We start from the raw sequence: 22,161 nt of genomic DNA, 5'->3' as shown, positions 1-22,161 counted from the left end.
TGTGATTAAAGGCTATTTTCCTATTTCAAAAGTTTTAGTTTTCGAGGGTAATAGCTACGTATGTTGAAAAAATGAAGATATTAGACTATTTTATGATTGCAAATGGTAAAGAATGTGATTAAAGGCTCTTTTCCTATGTCAAAAGTTTTAGTTTTCAAGGGTAATAGCTAAGTATGTTGAGAAAATGAAGATATTAGACTATTTTATTATTGCACATGGTAAAGAATGTGATTAAAGGCTCTTTTCCTATGTCAAAAGTTTTAGTTTTCGAGGGTAATAGCTACGTATATTGAAAAAATGAAGATATTAGACTATTTTATGATTGCAAATGGTAAAGAATGTGATTAAAGGCTCTTTTCCTATTTCAAAAGTTTTAGTTTTCGAGGGTAATAGCTACGTATGTTGAAAAAATGAAGATATTAGACTATTTTATGAAAGCAAATGGTAAAGAATGTGATTAAAGGCTCTTTTCCTATGTCAAAAGTTTCGGTTTTTTAGGGTAATAGATACGTATGTTGAAAAAATGAAGATATTAGACTATTTTATGATTGCAAATGGTAAAGAATGTGATTAAAGGCTCTTTTCCTATGTCAAAAGTTTTACTTTTCGAGGGTAATAGCTACGTATGTTGAAAAAATGAAGATATTAGACTATTTTATGATTGCACATGGTAAAGAATGTGATTAAAGGCTCTTTTCCTATTTCAAAAGTTTTAGTTTTCGAGGGTAATAGCTACGTATGTTGAAAAAATGAAGATATTAGACTATTTTATGATTGCACATGGTAAAGAATGTGATTAAAGGCTCTTTTCCTATTTCAAAAGTTTTAGTTTTCGAGGGTAATAGCTACGTATGTTGAAAAAATGAAGATATTAGACTATTTTATGATTACAAATGGTAAAGAATGTGATTAAAGGCTTTTTTCCTATTTCAAAAGTTTTAGTTTTCGAGGGTAATAGCTTTGTCTGTGGAAAAAATGAAGATATTAGACTATTTTATGATTGCAAATGGTAAAGAATTTGATTAAAGGCTCTTTTCCTATTTCAAAAGTTTTAGTTTTCGAGGGTAATAGCTATGTCTATGGAAAAAATGAAGATATTAGACTATTTTATGATTGCAAATGGTAAAGAATGTGATTAAAGGTTTTTTTCCTATTTCAAAAGTTTTAGTTTTCGAGGGTAATAGCTATGTCTGTGAAAAAATGAAGATATTAGACTATTTTATGATTGCACATGGTAAAGAATGTGATTAAAGGCTCTTTTCCTATGTCAAAAGTTTAGTTTTCGAGGGTAATAGCTACGTATGTTGAAAAAATGAAGATATTAGACTATTTTATGATTGCACATGGTAAAGAATGTGATTAAAGGCTCTTTTCCTATTTCAAAAGTTTTAGTTTTCGAGGGTAATAGCTACGTATGTTGAAAAAATGAAGATATTAGACTATTTTATGATTGCACATGGTAAAGAATGTGATTAAAGGCTCTTTTCCTATTTCAAAAGTTTTAGTTTTCGAGGGTAATAGCTACGTATGTTGAAAAAATGAAGATATTAGACTATTTTATGATTGCAAATGGTAAAGAATGTGATTAAAGGCTCTTTTCCTATTTCAAAAGTTTTAGTTTTCGAGGGTAATAGCTTTGTCTGTCGAAAAAATGAAGATATTAGACTATTTTATGATTGCAAATGGTAAAGAATGTGATTAAAGGCTCTTTTCCTATTTCAAAAGTTTTAGTTTTCAAGGGTAATAGCCACGTATGTTGAAAAAATGAAGATATTAGACTATTTTATGATTACAAATGGTAAAGAATGTGATTAAAGGCTCTTTTCCTATTTCAAAAGTTTTAGTTTTCGAGGGTAATAGCTACGTATGTTGAAAAAATGAAGATATTAGACTATTTTATGATTGCAAATGGTAAAGAATGTGATTAAAGGCTCTTTTCCTATTTCAAAAGTTTTAGTTTTCGGGGGTAAGAGCTTTGTCTGTGGAAAAAATGAAGATATTAGACTATTTTATGATTGCAAATGGTAAAGAATGTGATTAAAGGCTCTTTTCCTATTTCAAAAGTTTTAGTTTTCAAGGGTAATAGCTACGTATGTTGAAAAAATGAAGATATTAGACTATTTTATGATTGCAAATGGTAAAGAATGTGATTAAAGGCTCTTTTCCTATGTCAAAAGTTTTAGTTTTTTAGGGTAATAGCTACGTATGTGGAAAAAATGAAGATATTAGACTATTTTATGATTGCAAATGGTAAAGAATGTGATTAAAGGCTCTTTTCCTATTTCAAAAGTTTTAGTTTTCGAGGGTAATAGCTATATCTGTGGAAAAAATGAAGATATTAGACTATTTTATGATTGCAAAGGGTAAAGAATGTGATTAAAGGCTTTTTTCCTATTTCAAAAGTTTTAGTTTTCGAGGGTAATAGCTATGTCTGTGGAAAAAATGAAGATATTAGACTATTTTATGATTGCAAATGGTAAAGAATGTGATTAAAGGCTCTTTTCCTATTTCAAAAGTTTTAGTTTTCGAGGGTAATAGCTACGTATGTTGAAAAAATGAAGATATTAGACTATTTTATGATTGCACATGGTAAAGAATGTGATTAAAGGCTCTTTTCCTATGTCAAAAGTTTTAGTCTTCGAGGGTAATAGCTACGTATGATGAAAAAACGAAGATATTAGACTATTTTATGATTGCACATGGTAAAGAATGTGATTAAAGGCTCTTTTCCTATTTCAAAAGTTTTAGTTTTCGAGGGTAATAGCTACGTATGTTGAAAAAATGAAGATATTAGACTATTTTATGATTCCACATGGTAAAGAATGTGATTAAAGGCTCTTTTCCTATTTCAAAAGTTTTAGTTTTCGAGGGTAATAGCTACGTATGTTGAAAAAATGAAGATATTAGACTATTTTATGATTGCAAATGGTAAAGAATGTGATTAAAGGCTTTTTTCCTATTTCAAAAGTTTTAGTTTTCGAGGGTAATAGCTATGTCTGTGAAAAAATTAAGATATTAGACTATTTTATGATTGCACATGGTAAAGAATTTGATTAAAGGCTCTTTTCCTATGTCAAAAGTTTTAGTTTTCGAGGGTAATAGCTACGTATGTTGAAAAAATGAAGATATTAGACTATTTTATGATTGCACATGGTAAAGAATGTGATTAAAGGCTCTTTTCCTATTTCAAAAGTTTTAGTTTTCGAGGGTAATAGCTACGTATGTTGAAAAAATGAAGATATTAGACTATTTTATGATTGCACATGGTAAAGAATGTGATTAAAGGCTTTTTTCCTATTTCAAAAGTTTTAGTTTTCGAGGGTAATAGCTACGTATGTTGAAAAAATGAAGATATTAGACTATTTTATGATTGCAAATGGTAAAGAATGTGATTAAAGGCTCTTTTCCTATTTCAAAAGTTTTAGTTTTCGAGGGTAATAGCTTTGTCTGTGGAAAAAATGAAGATATTAGACTATTTTATGATTGCAAATGGTAAAGAATTTGATTAAAGGCTCTTTTCCTATTTCAAAAGTTTTAGTTTTCGAGGGTAATAGCTATGTCTATGGAAAAAATGAAGATATTAGACTATTTTATGATTGCACATGGTAAAGAATGTGATTAAAGGCTTTTTTCCTATTTCAAAAGTTTTAGTTTTCGAGGGTAATAGCTATGTCTGTGAAAAATGAAGATATTAGACTATTTTATTGATTGCACATGGTAAAGAATGTGATTAAAGGCTCTTTTCTATTTCAAAAGTTTTAGTTTTCGAGGGTAATAGCTACGTATGTTGAAAAAATGAAGATATTAGACTATTTTATGATTGCACATGGTAAAGAATGTGATTAAAGGCTCTTTTCCTATTTCAAAAGTTTTAGTTTTCGAGGGTAATAGCTACGTATGTTGAAAAAATGAAGATATTAGACTATTTTATGATTGCACATGGTAAAGAATGTGATTAAAGGCTCTTTTCCTATTTCAAAAGTTTTAGTTTTCGAGGGTAATAGCTACGTATGTTGAAAAAATGAAGATATTAGACTATTTTATGATTGCAAATGGTAAAGAATGTGATTAAAGGCTCTTTTCCTATTTCAAAAGTTTTAGTTTTCGAGGGTAATAGCTTTGTCTGTGGAAAAAATGAAGATATTAGACTATTTTATGATTGCACATGGTAAAGAATGTGATTAAAGGCTCTTTTCCTATTTCAAAAGTTTTAGTTTTCAAGGGTAATAGCTACGTATGTTGAAAAAATGAAGATATTAGACTATTTTATGATTACAAATGGTAAAGAATGTGATTAAAGGCTCTTTTCCTATTTCAAAAGTTTTAGTTTTCGAGGGTAATAGCTACGTATGTTGAAAAAATGAAGATATTAGACTATTTTATGATTGCAAATGGTAAAGAATGTGATTAAAGGCTCTTTTCCTATTTCAAAAGTTTTAGTTTTCGGGGGTAAGAGCTTTGTCTGTGGAAAAAATGAAAATATTAGACTATTTTATGATTGCAAATGGTAAAGAATGTGATTAAAGGCTCTTTTCCTATTTCAAAAGTTTTAGTTTTCGAGGGTAATAGCTACGTATGTTGAAAAAATGAAGATATTAGACTATTTTATGATTGCAAATGGTAAAGAATGTGATTAAAGGCTCTTTTCCTATTTCAAAAGTTTTAGTTTTCGAGGGTAATAGCTACGTCTGTGGAAAAAATGAAGATATTAGACTATTTTATGATTGCAAATGGTAAAGAATGTGATTAAAGGCTTTTTTCCTATTTCAAAAGTTTTAGTTTTCGAGGGTAATAGCTATGTCTGTGGAAAAAATGAAGATATTAGACTATTTTATGATTGCAAATGGTAAAGAATGTGATTAAAGGCTCTTTTCCTATTTCAAAAGTTTTAGTTTTCGAGGGTAATAGCTACGTATGTTGAAAAAATGAAGATATTAGACTATTTTATGATTGCACATGGTAAAGAATGTGATTAAAGGCTCTTTTCCTATGTCAAAAGTTTTAGTTTTCGAGGGTAATAGCTACGTATGATGAAAAAATGAAGATATTAGACTATTTTATGATTGCACATGGTAAAGAATGTGATTAAAGGCTCTTTTCCTATTTCAAAAGTTTTAGTTTTCGAGGTAATAGCTACGTATGTTGAAAAAATGAAGATATTAGACTATTTTATGATTGCACATGGTAAAGAATGTGATTAAAGGCTCTTTTCCTATTTCAAAAGTTTTAGTTTTCGAGGGTAATAGCTACGTATGTTGAAAAAATGAAGATATTAGACTATTTTATGATTGCAAATGGTAAAGAATGTGATTATAGGCTCTTTTCCTATTTCAAAAGTTTTAGTTTTCGAGGGTAATAGCTTTGTCTGTGGAAAAAATGAAGATATTAGACTATTTTATGATTGCAAATGGTAAAGAATGTGATTAAAGGCTCTTTTCCTATTTCAAAAGTTTTAGTTTTCGAGGGTAATAGCTACGTATGTTGAAAAAATGAAGATATTAGACTATTTTATGATTGCAAATGGTAAAGAATGTGATTAAAGGCTCTTTTCCTTATTTCAAAAGTTTTAGTTTTCGAGGGTAATAGCTACGTATGTTGAAAAAATGAAGATATTAGACTATTTTATGATTGCACATGGTAAAGAATGTGATTAAAGGCTCTTTTCCTATTTCAAAAGTTTTAGTTTTCGAGGGTAATAGCTACGTATGTTGAAAAAATGAAGATATTAGACTATTTTATGATTGCACATGGTAAAGAATGTGATTAAAGGCTCTTTTTCCTATTTCAAAAGTTTTAGTTTTCGAGGGTAATAGCTACGTATGTTGAAAAAATGAAGATATTAGACTATTTTATGATTGCAAATGGTAAAGAATGTGATTAAAGGCTCTTTTCCTATTTCAAAAGTTTTAGTTTTCGAGGGTAATAGCTGTCTGTGGAAAAAATGAAGATATTAGACTATTTTATGATTGCAAATGGTAAAGAATGTATTAAAGGCTCTTTTCCTATTTCAAAAGTTTTAGTTTTCGAGGGTAATAGCTACGTATGTTGAAAAAATGAAGATATTAGACTATTTTATGATTGCAAATGGTAAAGAATGTGATTAAAGCTCTTTTCCTATTTCAAAAGTTTTAGTTTTCGAGGGTAATAGCTACGTATGTTGGAAAAAATGAAGATATTAGACTATTTTATGATTGCACATGGTAAAGAATGTGATTAAAGGCTCTTTTCCTATGTCAAAAGTTTTAGTTTTCGAGGGTAATAGCTACGTATGTTGAAAAAATGAAGATATTAGACTATTTTATGATTGCACATGGTAAAGAATGTGATTAAAGGCTCTTTTCCTATTTCAAAAGTTTTAGTTTTCGAGGGTAATAGCTACGTATGTTGGAAAAAATGAAGATATTAGACTATTTTATGATTGCACATGGTAAAGAATGTGATTAAAGGCTCTTTTCCTATTTCAAAAGTTTTAGTTTTCGAGGGTAATAGCTGTCTGTGGAAAAAATGAAGATATTAGACAATTTTATGATTGCACATGGTAAAGAATGTGATTAAAGGCTCTTTTCCTATTTCAAAAGTTTTAGTTTTCGAGGGTAATAGCTACGTATGTTGAAAAAATGAAGACATTAGACTATTTTATGATTGCAAATGGTAAAGAATGTGATTAAAGGCTCTTTTTTGCTATTTCAAAAGTTTTAGTTTTCGAAGGTAATAGCTACGTCTGTTGAAAAAATGAAGATATTAGACTATTTTATGATTGCACATGGTAAAGAATGTGATTAAAGGCTCTTTTCCTATTTCAAAAGTTTTGTTTTCGATGGTAATAGCTATGTGTGTGGAAAAAATGAAGATATTAGACTATTTTATGATTGCACATGGTAAAGAATGTGATTAAAGGCTCTTTTCCTATGTCAAAAGTTTTAGTTTTCGAGGGTAATAGCTACGTATGTTGAAAAAATGAAGATATTAGACTATTTTATGATTGCAAATGGTAAAGAATGTGATTAAAGGCTCTTTTCCTATTTCAAAAGTTTTAGTTTTCGAGGGTAATAGCTACGTATGTTGAAAAAATGAAGATATTAGACTATTTTATGATTGCAAATGTTAAAGAATGTGATTAAAGGCTCTTTTCCTATTTCAAAAGTTTTAGTTTTCGAGGGTAATAGCTACGTATGTTGAAAAAATGAAGATATTAGACTATTTTATGATTGCAAATGGTAAAGAATGTGATTAAAGGCTCTTTTCCTATTTCAAAAGTTTTAGTTTTCGAGGGTAATAGCTACGTATTTTGAAAAAAATGAAGATATTGACTATTTTATGATTGCAAATGGTAAAGAATGTGATTAAAGGCTCTTTTCCTATGTCAAAAGTTTTAGTTTTCGAGGGTAATAGCTACGTATGTTGAAAAAACGAAGATATTAGACTATTTTATGATTGCACATGGTAAAGAATGTGATTAAAGGCTCTTTTCCTATGTCAAAAGCTTTAGTTTTCGAGGGTAATAGCTACGTATGTTGAAAAAATGAAGATATTAGACTATTTTATGATTGCAAATGGTAAAGAATGTGATTAAAGGCTCTTTTCCTATTTCAAAAGTTTTAGTTTTCGAGGGTAATAGCTACGTATGTTGAAAAAATGAAGATATTAGACTATTTTATGATTGCAAATGGTAAAGAATGTGATTAAAGGCTCTTTTCCTATTTCAAAAGTTTTAGTTTTCGAGGGTAATAGCTACGTATGTTGAAAAAATGAAGATATTAGACTATTTTATGATTGCAAATGGTATAGAATGTGATTAAAGGCTCTTTTCCTATTTCAAAAGTTTTAGTTTTCGAGGGTAATAGCTACGTATGTTGAAAAAATGAAGATATTAGACTATTTTATGATTGCAAATGGTAAAGAATGTGATTAAAGGCCCTATTCCTATTTCAAAAGTTTTAGTTTTCGAGGGTAATAGCTACGTATGTTGAAAAAATGAAGATATTAGACTATTTTATGATTGCAAATGGTAAAGTATGTGATTAAAGGCTCTTTTCCTATGTCAAAAGTTTTAGTTTTCGAGGGTAATAGCTACGTATGTTGAAAAAATGAAGATATTAGACTATTTTATGATTGCATATGGTAAAGAATGTGATTAAAGGCTCTTTTCCTATGTCAAAAGTTTTAGTTTTCGAGGGTAATAGCTACGTATGTTGAAAAAATGAAGATATTAGACTATTTTATGATTTCAAATGGTAAAGAATGTGATTAAAGGCTCTTTTCCTATTTCAAAAGTTTTAGTTTTCGAGGGTAATAGCTACGTATGTTGAAAAAATGAAGATATTAGACTATTTTATGATTGCACATGGTAAAGAATGTGATTAAAGGCTCTTTTCCTATGTCAAAAGTTTTAGTTTTCGAGGGTAATAGCTACGTATGATGAAAAAATGAAGATATTAGACTATTTTATGATTGCACATGGTAAAGAATGTGATTAAAGGCTCTTTTCCTATTTCAAAAGTTTTAGTTTTCGAGGATAATAGCTACGTATGTTGAAAAAATGAAGATATTAGACTATTTTATGATTGCACATGGTAAAGAATGTGATTAAAGGCTCTTTTCCTATTTCAAAAGTTTTAGTTTTCGAGGGTAATAGCTACGTATGTTGAAAAAATGAAGATATTAGACTATTTTATGATTGCATATGGTAAAGAATGTGATTAAAGGCTCTTTTCCTATGTCAAAAGTTTTAGTTTTCGAGGGTAATAGCTACGTATGTTGAAAAAATGAAGATATTAGACTATTTTATGATTTCAAATGGTAAAGAATGTGATTAAAGGCTCTTTTCCTATTTCAAAAGTTTTAGTTTTCGAGGGTAATAGCTACGTATGTTGAAAAAATGAAGATATTAGACTATTTTATGATTACAAATGGTAAAGAATGTGATTAAAGCCTCTTTTCCTATTTCAAAAGTTTTAGTTTTCGAGGGTAATAGCTACGTATGTTGAAAAAATGAAGATATTAGACTATTTTATGATTGCACATGGTAAAGAATGTGATTAAAGGCTCTTTTCCTATGTCAAAAGTTTTAGTTTTCGAGGGTAATAGCTACGTATGTTGAAAAAATGAAGATATTAGACTATTTTATGAATGCACATGGTAAAGAATGTGATTAAAGGCTCTTTTCCTATTTCAAAAGTTTTAGTTTTCGAGGGTAATACCTACGTATGTTGAAAAAATGAAGATATTAGACTATTTTATGATTGCACATGGTAAAGAATGTGATTAAAGGCTCTTTTCCTATTTCAAAAGTTTTAGTTTTCGAGGGTAATAGCTTTGTCTGTGGAAAAAATGAAGATATTAGACAATTTTATGATTGCACATGGTAAAGAATGTGATTAAAGGCTCTTTTCCTATTTCAAAAGTTTTAGTTTTCGAGGGTAATAGCTACGTATGTTGAAAAAATGAAGACATTAGACTATTTTATGATTGCAAATGGTAAAGAATGTGATTAAAGGCTCTTTTTTGCTATTTCAAAAGTTTTAGTTTTCGAAGGTAATTGCTATGTCTGTTGAAAAAATGAAGATATTAGACTATTTTATGATTGCACATGGTAAAGAATGTGATTAAAGGCTCTTTTCCTATTTCAAAAGTTTTTGTTTTCGAGGGTAATAGCTATTTGTGTGGAAAAAATGAATATATTAGACAATTTTATGATTGCATATGGTAAAGAATGTGATTAAAGGCTCTTTTCCTATGTCAAAAGTTTTAGTTTTCGAGGGTAATAGCTACGTATGTTGAAAAAATGAAGATATTAGACTATTTTATGATTTCAAATGGTAAAGAATGTGATTAAAGGCTCTTTTCCTATTTCAAAAGTTTTGGTTTTCGAGGGTAATAGCAACGTATGTTGAAAAAATGAAGATATTAGACTATTTTATGATTGTAAATGGTAAAGAATGTGATTAAAGGCTCTTTTCCTATTTCAAAAGTTTTAGTTTTCGAGTGTAATAGCTACGTATGTTGAAAAAATGAAGATATTAGATTATTTTATGATTGCAAATGGTAAAGAATGTGATTAAAGGCCCTATTCCTATTTCAAAAGTTTTTGTTTTCGAGGGTAATAGCTACGTATGTTGAAAAAATGAAGATATTAGACTATTTTATGATTGCAAATGGTAAAGTATGTGATTAAAGGCTCTTTTCCTATGTCAAAAGTTTTAGTTTTCGAGGGTAATAGCTACGTATGTTGAAAAAATGAAGATATTAGACTATTTTATGATTGCATATGGTAAAGAATGTGATTAAAGGCTCTTTTCCTATGTCAAAAGTTTTAGTTTTCGAGGGTAATAGCTACGTATGTTGAAAAAATGAAGATATTAGACTATTTTATGATTTCAAATGGTAAAGAATGTGATTAAAGGCTCTTTTCCTATTTCAAAAGTTTTGGTTTTCGAGGGTAATAGCAACGTATGTTGAAAAAATGAAGATATTAGACTATTTTATGATTGTAAATGGTAAAGAATGTGATTAAAGGCTCTTTTCCTATTTCAAAAGTTTTAGTTTTCGAGTGTAATAGCTACGTATGTTGAAAAAATGAAGATATTAGATTATTTTATGATTGCAAATGGTAAAGAATGTGATTAAAGGCTCTTTTCCTATGTCAAAAGTTTTAGTTTTCGAGGGTAATAGCTACGTATGTTGAAAAAATGAAGATATTAGACTATTTTATGATTGCACATGGTAAAGAATGTGATTAAAGGCTCTTTTCCTATGTCAAAAGTTTTAGTTTTCGAGGGTAATAGCTGCGTATGTTGAAAAAATGAAGATATTAGACTATTTTATGATTGCAAATGGTAAAGAATTTGATTAAAGGCTCTTTTCCTATTTTAAAAGTTTTAGTTTTCGAGGGTAATAGGTACGTATGTTGAAAAAATGAAGATGTTAGACTATTTTATGATTGCAAATGGTAAAGAATGTGATTAAAGGCTCTTTTCCTATTTCAAAAGTTTTAGTTTTCGAGGGTAATAGCTACGTATGTTAAAAAAATGAAGATATTAGACTATTTTATGATTGCAAATGGTAAAGAATGTGATTAAAGGCTCTTTTCCTATTTCAAAACTTTTAGTTTTCGAGGGTAATAGCTACGTATGTTGAAAAAATGAAAATATTAGACTATTTTATGATTACAAATGGTAAAGAATGTGATTAAATGCTCTTTTCCTATTTCAAAAGTTTTAGTTTTCGAGGGTAATAGCTACGTATGTTGAAAAAATGAAGATATTAGACTATTTTATGATTGCAAATGGTAAAGAATGTGATTAAAGGCTCTTTTCCTATTTCAAAAGTTTTAGTTTTCGAGGGTAATAGCTACGTATGTTGAAAAAATGAAGATATTAGACTATTATATGATTGTAAATGGTAAAGAATGTGATTAAAGGCTCTTTTCCTATGTCAAAAGTTTTAGTTTTCGAGGGTAATAGCTAAGTATGTTGAAAAAATGAAGATATTAGACTATTTTATGATTGCAAAAGGTAAAGAATGTGATTAAAGGCTCTCTTCCTATTTCAAAAGTTTTAGTTTTCGGGGGTAATAGCTACGTATGTTGAAAAAATGAAGATATTAGACTATTTTATGATTGCAAATGGTAAAGAATGTGATTAAAGGCTCTTTTCCTATTTCAAAAGTTTTAGTTTTCGAGGGTAATAGCTACGTATGTTGAAAAAATGAAGATATTAGACTATTTTATGATTGCAAATGGTAAAGAATGTTTTTAAAGGCTCTTTTCCTATTTCAAAAGTTTTAGTTTTCGAGGGTAATAGCTACGTATGTTGAAAAAATGAAGATATTAGACTATTTTATGATTGCAAATGGTAAAGTATGTGATTAAAGGCTCTTTTCCTATTTCAAAAGTTTTAGTTTTCGACGGTAATAGCTACGTATATTGAAAAAATGAAGATATTAGACTATTTTATGATTGCAAATGGTAAAGAATGTGATTAAAGGCTCTTTTCCTATTTCAAAAGTTTTAGTTTTCGAGGGTAATAGCTACGTATGTTGAAAAAATGAAGATATTAGACTATTTTATGATTGCAAATGGTAAAGAATGTGATTAAAGGCTCTTTTCCTATGTCAAAAGTTTTAGTTTTCGAGGGTAATAGCTACGTATGTTGAAAAAATGAAGATATTAGACTTTTTTATGATTGCAAATGGTAAAGAATGTGATTAAAGGCTCTTTTCCTATGTCAAAAGTTTTAGTTTTCGAGGGTAATAGCTACGTATGTTGAAAAAATGAAGATATTAGACTATTTTATGATTTCAAATGGTAAAGAATGTGATTAAAGGCTCTTTTCCTATTTCAAAAGTTTTAGTTTTCGAGGGTAATAGCTACGTATGTTGAAAAAATAAAGATATTAGACTATTTTATGATTGCAAATGGTAAAGAATGTGATTAAAGGCTCTTTTCCTTTTTCAAAAGTTTTGGTTTTCGAGGGTAATAGCTATGTATGTTGAAAAATGAAGATATTAGACTATTTTATGATTGTAAATGGTAAAGAATGTGATTAAAGGCTCTTCCTATTTCAAAAGTTTTAGTTTTCGAGTGTAATAGCTACGTATGTTGAAAAAATGAAGATATTAGACTATTTTATGATTGCAAATGGTAAAGAATGTGATTAAAGGCTCTTTTCCTACGTCAAAAGTTTTAGTTTTCGAGGGTAATAGCTACGTATGTTGAAAAAATGAAGATATTAGACTATTTTATGATTGCACATGGTAAAGAATGTGATTAAAGGCTCTTTTCCTATGTCAAAAGTTTTAGTTTTCGAGGGTAATAGCTACGTATGTTGAAAAAATGAAGATATTAGACTATATTATGATTGCATATGGTAAAGAATGTGATTAAAGGCTCTTTTCCTATGTCAAAAGTTTTAGTTTTCGAGGGTAATAGCTACGTATGTTGAAAAAATGAAGATATTAGACTATTTTATGATTGCAAATGGTAAAAAATGTGATTAAAGGCTCTTTTCCTATTTCAAAAGTTTTAGTTTTCGAGGGTAATAGCTGCGTATGTTGAAAAAATGAAGATATTAGACTATTTTATGATTGCAAATGGTAAAGAATGTGATTAAAGGCTCTTTTCCTATTTCAAAAGTTTTAGTTTTCGGGGGTAAGAGCTTTGTCTGTGGAAAAAATGAAGATATTAGACTATTTTATGATTGCAAGAGGTAAAGAATGTGATTAAAGGCTATTTTCCTATTTCAAAAGTTTTAGTTTTCAAGGGTAATAGCTACATATGTTGAAAAAATGAAGATATTAGACTATTTTATGATTGCAAATGGTAAAGAATGTGATTAAAGGCTCTTTTCCTATGTCAAAAGTTTTAGTTTTCGAGGGTAATAGCTACGTATGTTGAAAAAATGAAGATATTAGACTATTTTATGATTGCAAATGGTAAAAAATGTGATTAAAGGCTCTTTTCCTATTTCAAAAGTTTTAGTTTTCGAGGGTAATAGCTGCGTATGTTGAAAAAATGAAGATATTAGACTATTTTATGATTGCAAATGGTAAAGAATGTGATTAAAGGCTCTTTTCCTATTTCAAAAGTTTTAGTTTTCGAGGGTAATAGCTATGTCTGTGGAAAAAATGAAGATATTAGACAATTTTATGATTGCAAATGGTAAAGAATGTGATTAAAGGCTTTTTTCCTATTTCAAAAGTTTTAGTTTTCGAGGGTAATAGCTATGTCTGTGGAAAAAATGAAGATATTAGACTATTTTATGATTGCAAATGGTAAAGAATGTGATTAAAGGCTCTTTTCCTATTTCAAAAGTTATAGTTTTCGAGGGTAATAGCTACGTATGTTGAAAAAATGAAGATATTAGACTATTTTGTGATTGCACATGGTAAAGAATGTGATTAAAGGCTCTTTTCCTATGTCAAAAGTTTTAGTTTTCGAGGGTAATAGCTACGTATGTTGAAAAATGAAGATATTAAACTATTTTATGATTGCACATGGTAAAGAATGTGATTAAAGGCTCTTTTCCTATTTCAAAAGTTTTAGTTTTCGAGGGTAATAGCTACGTATGTTGACAAAATGAAGATATTAGACTATTTTATGATTGCACATGGTAAAGAATGTGATTAAAGGCTCTTTTCCTATTTCAAAAGTTTTAGTTTTCGAGGGTAATAGCTATGTCTGTGGAAAAAATGAAGATATTAGACTATTTTATGATTGCAAATGGTAAAGAATGTGATTAAAGGCTCTTTTCCTATTTCAAAAGTTTTAGTTTTCGAGGGTAATAGCTACGTATGTTGAAAAAATGAAGATATTAGACTATTTTATGATTGCACATGGTAAAGAACGTGATTAAAGGCTCTTTTCCTTTGTCAAAAGTTTTAGTTTTCGAGGGTAATAGCTACGTATGTTGAAAAAATGAAGATATTAGACTATTTTATGATTGCACATGGTAAAGAATGTGATTAAAGGCTCTTTTCCTATTTCAAAAGTTTTAGTTTTCGAGGGTAATAGCTACGTATGTTGAAAAAATGAAGATTTTAGACTATTTTATGATTGCACATGGTAAAGAATGTGATTATAGGCTCTTTTCCTATTTCAAAAGTTTTAGTTTTCAAGGGTAATAGCTACGTATGTTGAAAAAATGAAGATATTAGACTATTTTATGAATGCAAATGGTAAAGAATGTGATTAAAGGCTCTTTTCCTATTTCAAAAATTTATTTTTTGAGGGTAATAGCTTTGTGTGTGGAAAAAATGAAGATTTTAGACTATTTTGTGATTGCAAATGGTAAAGAATGTGATTAAAGGCTCTTTTCCTATTTCAAAAGTTTTAGTTTTCGAGGGTAATAGCTACGTATGTTGAAAAAATGAAAATATTAGACTATTTTATGATTACAAATGGTAAAGAATGTGATTAAATGCTCTTTTCCTATTTCAAAAGTTTTAGTTTTCGAGGGTAATAGCTACGTATGTTGAAAAAATGAAGATATTAGACTATTTTATGATTGCAAATGGTAAAGAATGTGATTAAAGGCTCTTTTCCTATTTCAAAAGTTTTAGTTTTCGAGGGTAATAGCTACGTATGTTGAAAAAATGAAGATATTAGACTATTATATGATTGTAAATGGTAAAGAATGTGATTAAAGGCTCTTTTCCTATGTCAAAAGTTTTAGTTTTCGAGGGTAATAGCTAAGTATGTTGAAAAAATGAAGATATTAGACTATTTTATGATTGCAAAAGGTAAAGAATGTGATTAAAGGCTCTCTTCCTATTTCAAAAGTTTTAGTTTTCGGGGGTAATAGCTACGTATGTTGAAAAAATGAAGATATTAGACTATTTTATGATTGCAAATGGTAAAGAATGTGATTAAAGGCTCTTTTCCTATTTCAAAAGTTTTAGTTTTCGAGGGTAATAGCTACGTATGTTGAAAAAATGAAGATATTAGACTATTTTATGATTGCAAATGGTAAAGAATGTTTTTAAAGGCTCTTTTCCTATTTCAAAAGTTTTAGTTTTCGAGGGTAATAGCTACGTATGTTGAAAAAATGAAGATATTAGACTATTTTATGATTGCAAATGGTAAAGTATGTGATTAAAGGCTCTTTTCCTATTTCAAAAGTTTTAGTTTTCGACAATAATAGCTACGTATATTGAAAAAATGAAGATATTAGACTATTTTATGATTGCAAATGGTAAAGAATGTGATTAAAGGCTCTTTTCCTATTTCAAAAGTTTTAGTTTTCGAGGGTAATAGCTACGTATGTTGAAAAAATGAAGATATTAGACTATTTTATGATTGCAAATGGTAAAGAATGTGATTAAAGGCTCTTTTCCTATGTCAAAAGTTTTAGTTTTCGAGGGTAATAGCTACGTATGTTGAAAAAATGAAGATATTAGACTATTTTATGATTGCAAATGGTAAAGAATGTGATTAAAGGCTCTTTTCCTATGTCAAAAGTTTTAGTTTTCGAGGGTAATAGCTACGTATGTTGAAAAAATGAAGATATTAGACTATTTTATGATTTCAAATGGTAAAGAATGTGATTAAAGGCTCTTTTCCTATTTCAAAAGTTTTAGTTTTCGAGGGTAATAGCTACGTATGTTGAAAAAATAAAGATATTAGACTATTTTATGATTGCAAATGGTAAAGAATGTGATTAAAGGCTCTTTTCCTATTTCAAAAGTTTTGGTTTTCGAGGGTAATAGCTACGTATGTTGAAAAATGAAGATATTAGACTATTTTATGATTGTAAATGGTAAAGAATGTGATTAAAGGCTCTTCCTATTTCAAAAGTTTTAGTTTTCGAGTGTAATAGCTACGTATGTTGAAAAAATGAAGATATTAGACTATTTTATGATTGCAAATGGTAAAGAATGTGATTAAAGGCTCTTTTCCTAAGTCAAAAGTTTTAGGTTTCGAGGGTAATAGCTACGTATGTTGAAAAAATGAAGATATTAGACTATTTTATGATTGCACATGGTAAAGAATGTGATTAAAGGCTCTTTTCCTATGTCAAAAGTTTTAGTTTTCGAGGGTAATAGCTACGTATGTTGAAAAAATGAAGATATTAGACTATATTATGATTGCATATGGTAAAGAATGTGATTAAAGGCTCTTTTCCTATGTCAAAAGTTTTAGTTTTCGAGGGTAATAGCTACGTATGTTGAAAAAATGAAGATATTAGACTATTTTATGATTGCAAATGGTAAAAAATGTGATTAAAGGCTCTTTTCCTATTTCAAAAGTTTTAGTTTTCGAGGGTAATAGCTGCGTATGTTGAAAAAATGAAGATATTAGACTATTTTATGATTGCAAATGGTAAAGAATGTGATTAAAGGCTCTTTTCCTATTTCAAAAGTTTTAGTTTTCGGGGGTAAGAGCTTTGTCTGTGGAAAAAATGAAGATATTAGACTATTTTATGATTGCAAGAGGTAAAGAATGTGATTAAAGGCTATTTTCCTATTTCAAAAGTTTTAGTTTTCAAGGGTAATAGCTACATATGTTGAAAAAATGAAGATATTAGACTATTTTATGATTGCAAATGGTAAAGAATGTGATTAAAGGCTCTTTTCCTATGTCAAAAGTTTTAGTTTTCGAGGGTAATAGCTACGTATGTTGAAAAAATGAAGATATTAGACTATTTTATGATTGCAAATGGTAAAAAATGTGATTAAAGGCTCTTTTCCTATTTCAAAAGTTTTAGTTTTCGAGGGTAATAGCTGCGTATGTTGAAAAAATGAAGATATTAGACTATTTTATGATTGCAAATGGTAAAGAATGTGATTAAAGGCTCTTTTCCTATTTCAAAAGTTTTAGTTTTCGAGGGTAATAGCTATGTCTGTGGAAAAAATGAAGATATTAGACAATTTTATGATTGCAAATGGTAAAGAATGTGATTAAAGGCTTTTTTCCTATTTCAAAAGTTTTAGTTTTCGAGGGTAATAGCTATGTCTGTGGAAAAAATGAAGATATTAGACTATTTTATGATTGCAAATGGTAAAGAATGTGATTAAAGGCTCTTTTCCTATTTCAAAAGTTATAGTTTTCGAGGGTAATAGCTACGTATGTTGAAAAAATGAAGATATTAGACTATTTTGTGATTGCACATGGTAAAGAATGTGATTAAAGGCTCTTTTCCTATGTCAAAAGTTTTAGTTTTCGAGGGTAATAGCTACGTATGTTGAAAAATGAAGATATTAAACTATTTTATGATTGCACATGGTAAAGAATGTGATTAAAGGCTCTTTTCCTATTTCAAAAGTTTTAGTTTTCGAGGGTAATAGCTACGTATGTTGACAAAATGAAGATATTAGACTATTTTATGATTGCACATGGTAAAGAATGTGATTAAAGGCTCTTTTCCTATTTCAAAAGTTTTAGTTTTCGAGGGTAATAGCTATGTCTGTGGAAAAAATGAAGATATTAGACTATTTTATGATTGCAAATGGTAAAGAATGTGATTAAAGGCTCTTTTCCTATTTCAAAAGTTTTAGTTTTCGAGGGTAATAGCTACGTATGTTGAAAAAATGAAGATATTAGACTATTTTATGATTGCACATGGTAAAGAACGTGATTAAAGGCTCTTTTCCTTTGTCAAAAGTTTTAGTTTTCGAGGGTAATAGCTACGTATGTTGAAAAAATGAAGATATTAGACTATTTTATGATTGCACATGGTAAAGAATGTGATTAAAGGCTCTTTTCCTATTTCAAAAGTTTTAGTTTTCGAGGGTAATAGCTACGTATGTTGAAAAAATGAAGATTTTAGACTATTTTATGATTGCACATGGTAAAGAATGTGATTATAGGCTCTTTTCCTATTTCAAAAGTTTTAGTTTTCAAGCGTAATAGCTACGTATGTTGAAAAAATGAAGATATTAGACTATTTTATGAATGCAAATGGTAAAGAATGTGATTAAAGGCTCTTTTCCTATTTCAAAAATTTATTTTTTGAGGGTAATAGCTTTGTGTGTGGAAAAAATGAAGATTTTAGACTATTTTGTGATTGCAAATGGTAAAGAATGTGATTAAAGGCTCTTTTCCTATTTCAAAAGTTTTAGTTTTCGAGGGTAATAGCTACGTATGTTGAAAAAATGAAGATATTAGACTATTTTATGATTACAAATGGTAAAGAATGTGATTAAAAGAAAGCTTCTATGGCTAAGTCAGAAGCCCAGTAAAGGACCAGGTGATCCTTTAGCCAAGAAGTGCAATAGGAAGCTAGGGACCAGTCATCCTATGCTTTTGCATGCCCTTCCTGCTTACTGACCCCAGATTTCTCTAGCTAACCTGTTAGGTTTGGGCCAATTCTAGCTGAACTTACAGAGTTACATCACTGACCTTTGTCCCAACCAAATAAACTGCTAATGCCAGGAATTAAACCTGTGCCTTTTGGATAAAGGATTCTCAACCTAGAGTGCCAGCCACTTAGGAAGGAACACAAATGTCACCAGAGAACAAAGATTATTTGGAAAAAGAAAATATTGAAAAAAAAACAACTCAAGTCATAGTTGCTCCCATTTTTCATTGCTGTCCCACAAACAATATGTATTTTATTAAGACAAATAAATTTTTAAACAGGTATCAACAAAACTCCATCAGGGATTGTATTTACTTAAGGTACAATCAGCAATATGAATGCTTAGTTTTGTGATACTCTAGTCTTGAAATAATAAAAAAAGAGAAATTATATGTTCTATTAGTTTTCCACAAGCCCATTTCAGAAAAATCATTTGTGACAACAATATACCCATGGTTGGCTCAGAATCTCTCTAAAATGCTTTAAACAGATGGAATTTTAAAAACAATTATGCTCATCAGCAAGGAGAATATTAATATAACTCTCTAAACTTGGCACTTTTTAAGACAATTTTTAGCAAAGCAAATGCAAAACTTTAATGGTGTCCTACATCATCTAAAAAAAAACATTAAAATATGTCAGATTAATTTTGATGTAAAATGCCTCAAATACTTTTATTTGAATCTGGGAAATGAAGGGCCAGGTATTCCTTTACATTTTATACAACATGTAAAAAGAAAAACAGTTCAAATTTTTTCACAAAAGAAGAAGCTTGATGTAAAAAAATAAATGTATTTTTAACAGAAAGCAACTGACATCAATGAAATCAAATAAAACAAAAATTCATGGAGAAAAAATTATATAAGCCATATATTTAATCTATAATGAGGTTGCATAAAAGATTATTTCTAAAATTAGAAAAAAACAGTGTTATGGCTTAAAGTTCTGCTCAATCAACAGGAGTTGTCTAAGGCCAGAATAATTAAGAACTAAGACCACAGAAAAAGAAACTGATAACCAAAAAATAAGGCACCTTAAAATTTCAGGACCCTCTTGAGGGAAAAGAAGTAGAAGTAGGTACTTCAATATACCTTCCTGGGACATACTTTAGCCTGTAGACACATCCCTGGAAGTTTCATTTTCCTAGCCTAACCTCTTTCAAAATAGCCAAAAGTAGCTAAAGTAAAATTTTACCCCTACTTTACCTTAAAAATCCAGTTTAAATAGCAATCTCAACAAGTATAGACTATATAAAAGGCTATAGCTATTGGCCTAATCATTCTAAATTTTTTAAACTAAAAATTATAGGATGGTTTAGAAACTAGGCCTGTTTGATATAGTAAAATTTGACTAACTCATCAATGTGATAGCTGCCTCCCTAAGAACCAACCTTTTTAATAACAAAAAGACTTCTTCTGACTCCTTATGAAGCTTAGCCTATGCAAGACAGGCCTAGGACATCAAAAACCCTTTAGATACTAAGGAATACGCATAAGATTACTTACAGGTCACTGAAAAGCTAAGATTATTTCCATTATTTACAGTTTCCTTGTCTTTTCTCTAGACTTAGATTTCAAATGTTTATCCATTTAAAAAAATATGTAACATTAACGTCACAATCCTCAGTAATCTTTTATTTGGGCGTTATAAAGTGCAAGCCCGTGGACAAGTAATCCTGAGCGTTCGAGGAGATAATCCGACTAGCCTCTGACGTCATGTGTGTCTCAAAAAATGCTTGGATTAGTCAGATTAGTAATCGGGCAAGTAATCGAACAGGGGGCCATTTCAAGTGACACGTGGCCAGACAAGTATTTGTTGCTATCTTTTGGGGGTTAAACCCTGATAAGCCCAAGCACTGATGAAAATCATATTCCTGGGAAAGCTGGCAGAATATGAGGAATACATTCAAGCTTATACAGATGGCTCAAAGACAGTAACAAAATGCAGCTGTGCAGTAGTTATACCCTCCCAGAGCCTGTCTCTTTCATACTGTTTACCCCCTAACCTGACAATTTTCTCTGCAGAGCTTATGGCAATTAAGTTTTCACTTCAAGCCAAACAGAGAGCAAACATCAGAAGTATATTGTCTGCTCTGATTCACTTTCAGCTCTGGATTACCTCTCACACCAACAACACCAAGCAAGAAATGTAGCCATTGAGACTGAAAATTTGGTTACTCAACTTGCAAAAAAGGGAATATCTGTTCCATTCATATGGGTTCCAGCACACTGTGGTATAACAGGAAACGAACTAGCAGATCAGGCTGCAAAAAAAGCCTCCCAACTAGGCCTGATCACCCAAACTCCTATCACCGGTCCTGAACTTCTTTCTTCAATTAGCTCAAAAATTTTTGAAGAAGAAGAGGCCTGGCTCCATTCTTCTCATACTCAGCTCCTCGATCTCTATGATTATAAGCAGCCTTCAAAAGAAATGTACCTCACTTCTCGCATCCTTTCTACCTGCCTAGTTCGTCTTAGATGCGGCCATGCAAAGACAAAATCAACACTATTCCAATTGAAAATGGCTCCATCCCCCAACTGTGACACTTGTGGAGTGTACGAAGATATACGTCACATCATCTTTAATTGTATAAAATATGAAAAAGAGAGAGAAGTACTAAGAAGTTGCTGTGAGAAGGCATTTAGCGCATTCACAATGCGTTCTGTTCAGGGACATCACACGTCTCCTCCTTGGGCTAAAAAACTAAGCACAAACCTATTAGGTAGATTTGTTAAGACTACTGGTTTGGTTCATTCCCTATAAATTTTTTTTCACCTAGTTAATAGGATTTTTAGAATAGCCCTATTTACCATTTTAGATATATTTTATCGGCATTTGGTTGTATTGATATTGGTTATAATGTGTGAAAATTGTATTACTTTTTATTATTGTGTTGTACATGTATTTTAATTGCTGTTTGACAGTGCATAGTTGCAGTATTTTGATTCCCGTTTTTCAACGCAGGCAGTTGCTGCAGGCAAATAACCCCCCTCCTGTTCTGGTTCAGTGAATACTGACTGAAGTGACACCCAAGCAAGCTAGTGATTATAGAAGGCACAGAACAACTGAGTGATACTAACGCATATGACCTATTGGTCGAAGGCGTCAAACCCCAAACAACAACAACAACCCTGACAACCTAACCTAACAACAACCTAAAGGCCTTTTTTCGCGTCAACCAGCTGAGTTGCGTTCGAATCGACTCGAAAAAGTCAACTTAAAAGTTGACTTTTTTCTCTGCTGCCGTTTTATTTAGTAAAAAGTTAACCTAGAAAGTCAACACAGAATTGCGAATCGAACGCTTCAATGGCAAAAAATTTAGAAATATGAAATTGTTTAGTCTAAAGAAAAGACAAGGAAATTGTTA

The 22,161-nt window shown here is 29.9% G+C and overlaps 1 protein-coding gene across 1 annotated transcript; it reads left to right on the top strand.

The window, feature by feature from the left end:
* Window positions 1-20,901: 20,901 nt before the first annotated feature.
* On the top strand, window positions 20,902-21,516 carry LOC136042993 (uncharacterized; the record flags this gene model as incomplete). Its single annotated transcript, XM_065727888.1, has 1 exon — window positions 20,902-21,516. A coding segment is annotated over one exon (615 nt), but the record flags the coding sequence as incomplete, so codon positions are not given.
* Window positions 21,517-22,161: the final 645 nt, after the last annotated feature.

Source organism: Artemia franciscana, unplaced genomic scaffold (assembly GCF_032884065.1).
Source record: "Artemia franciscana unplaced genomic scaffold, ASM3288406v1 Scaffold_2734, whole genome shotgun sequence".
Lineage (NCBI taxonomy): Eukaryota > Metazoa > Arthropoda > Branchiopoda > Anostraca > Artemiidae > Artemia > Artemia franciscana.
Note: the sequence above shows the minus strand (reverse complement) of the source record. Positions and strands in the feature narration are given on the sequence as shown.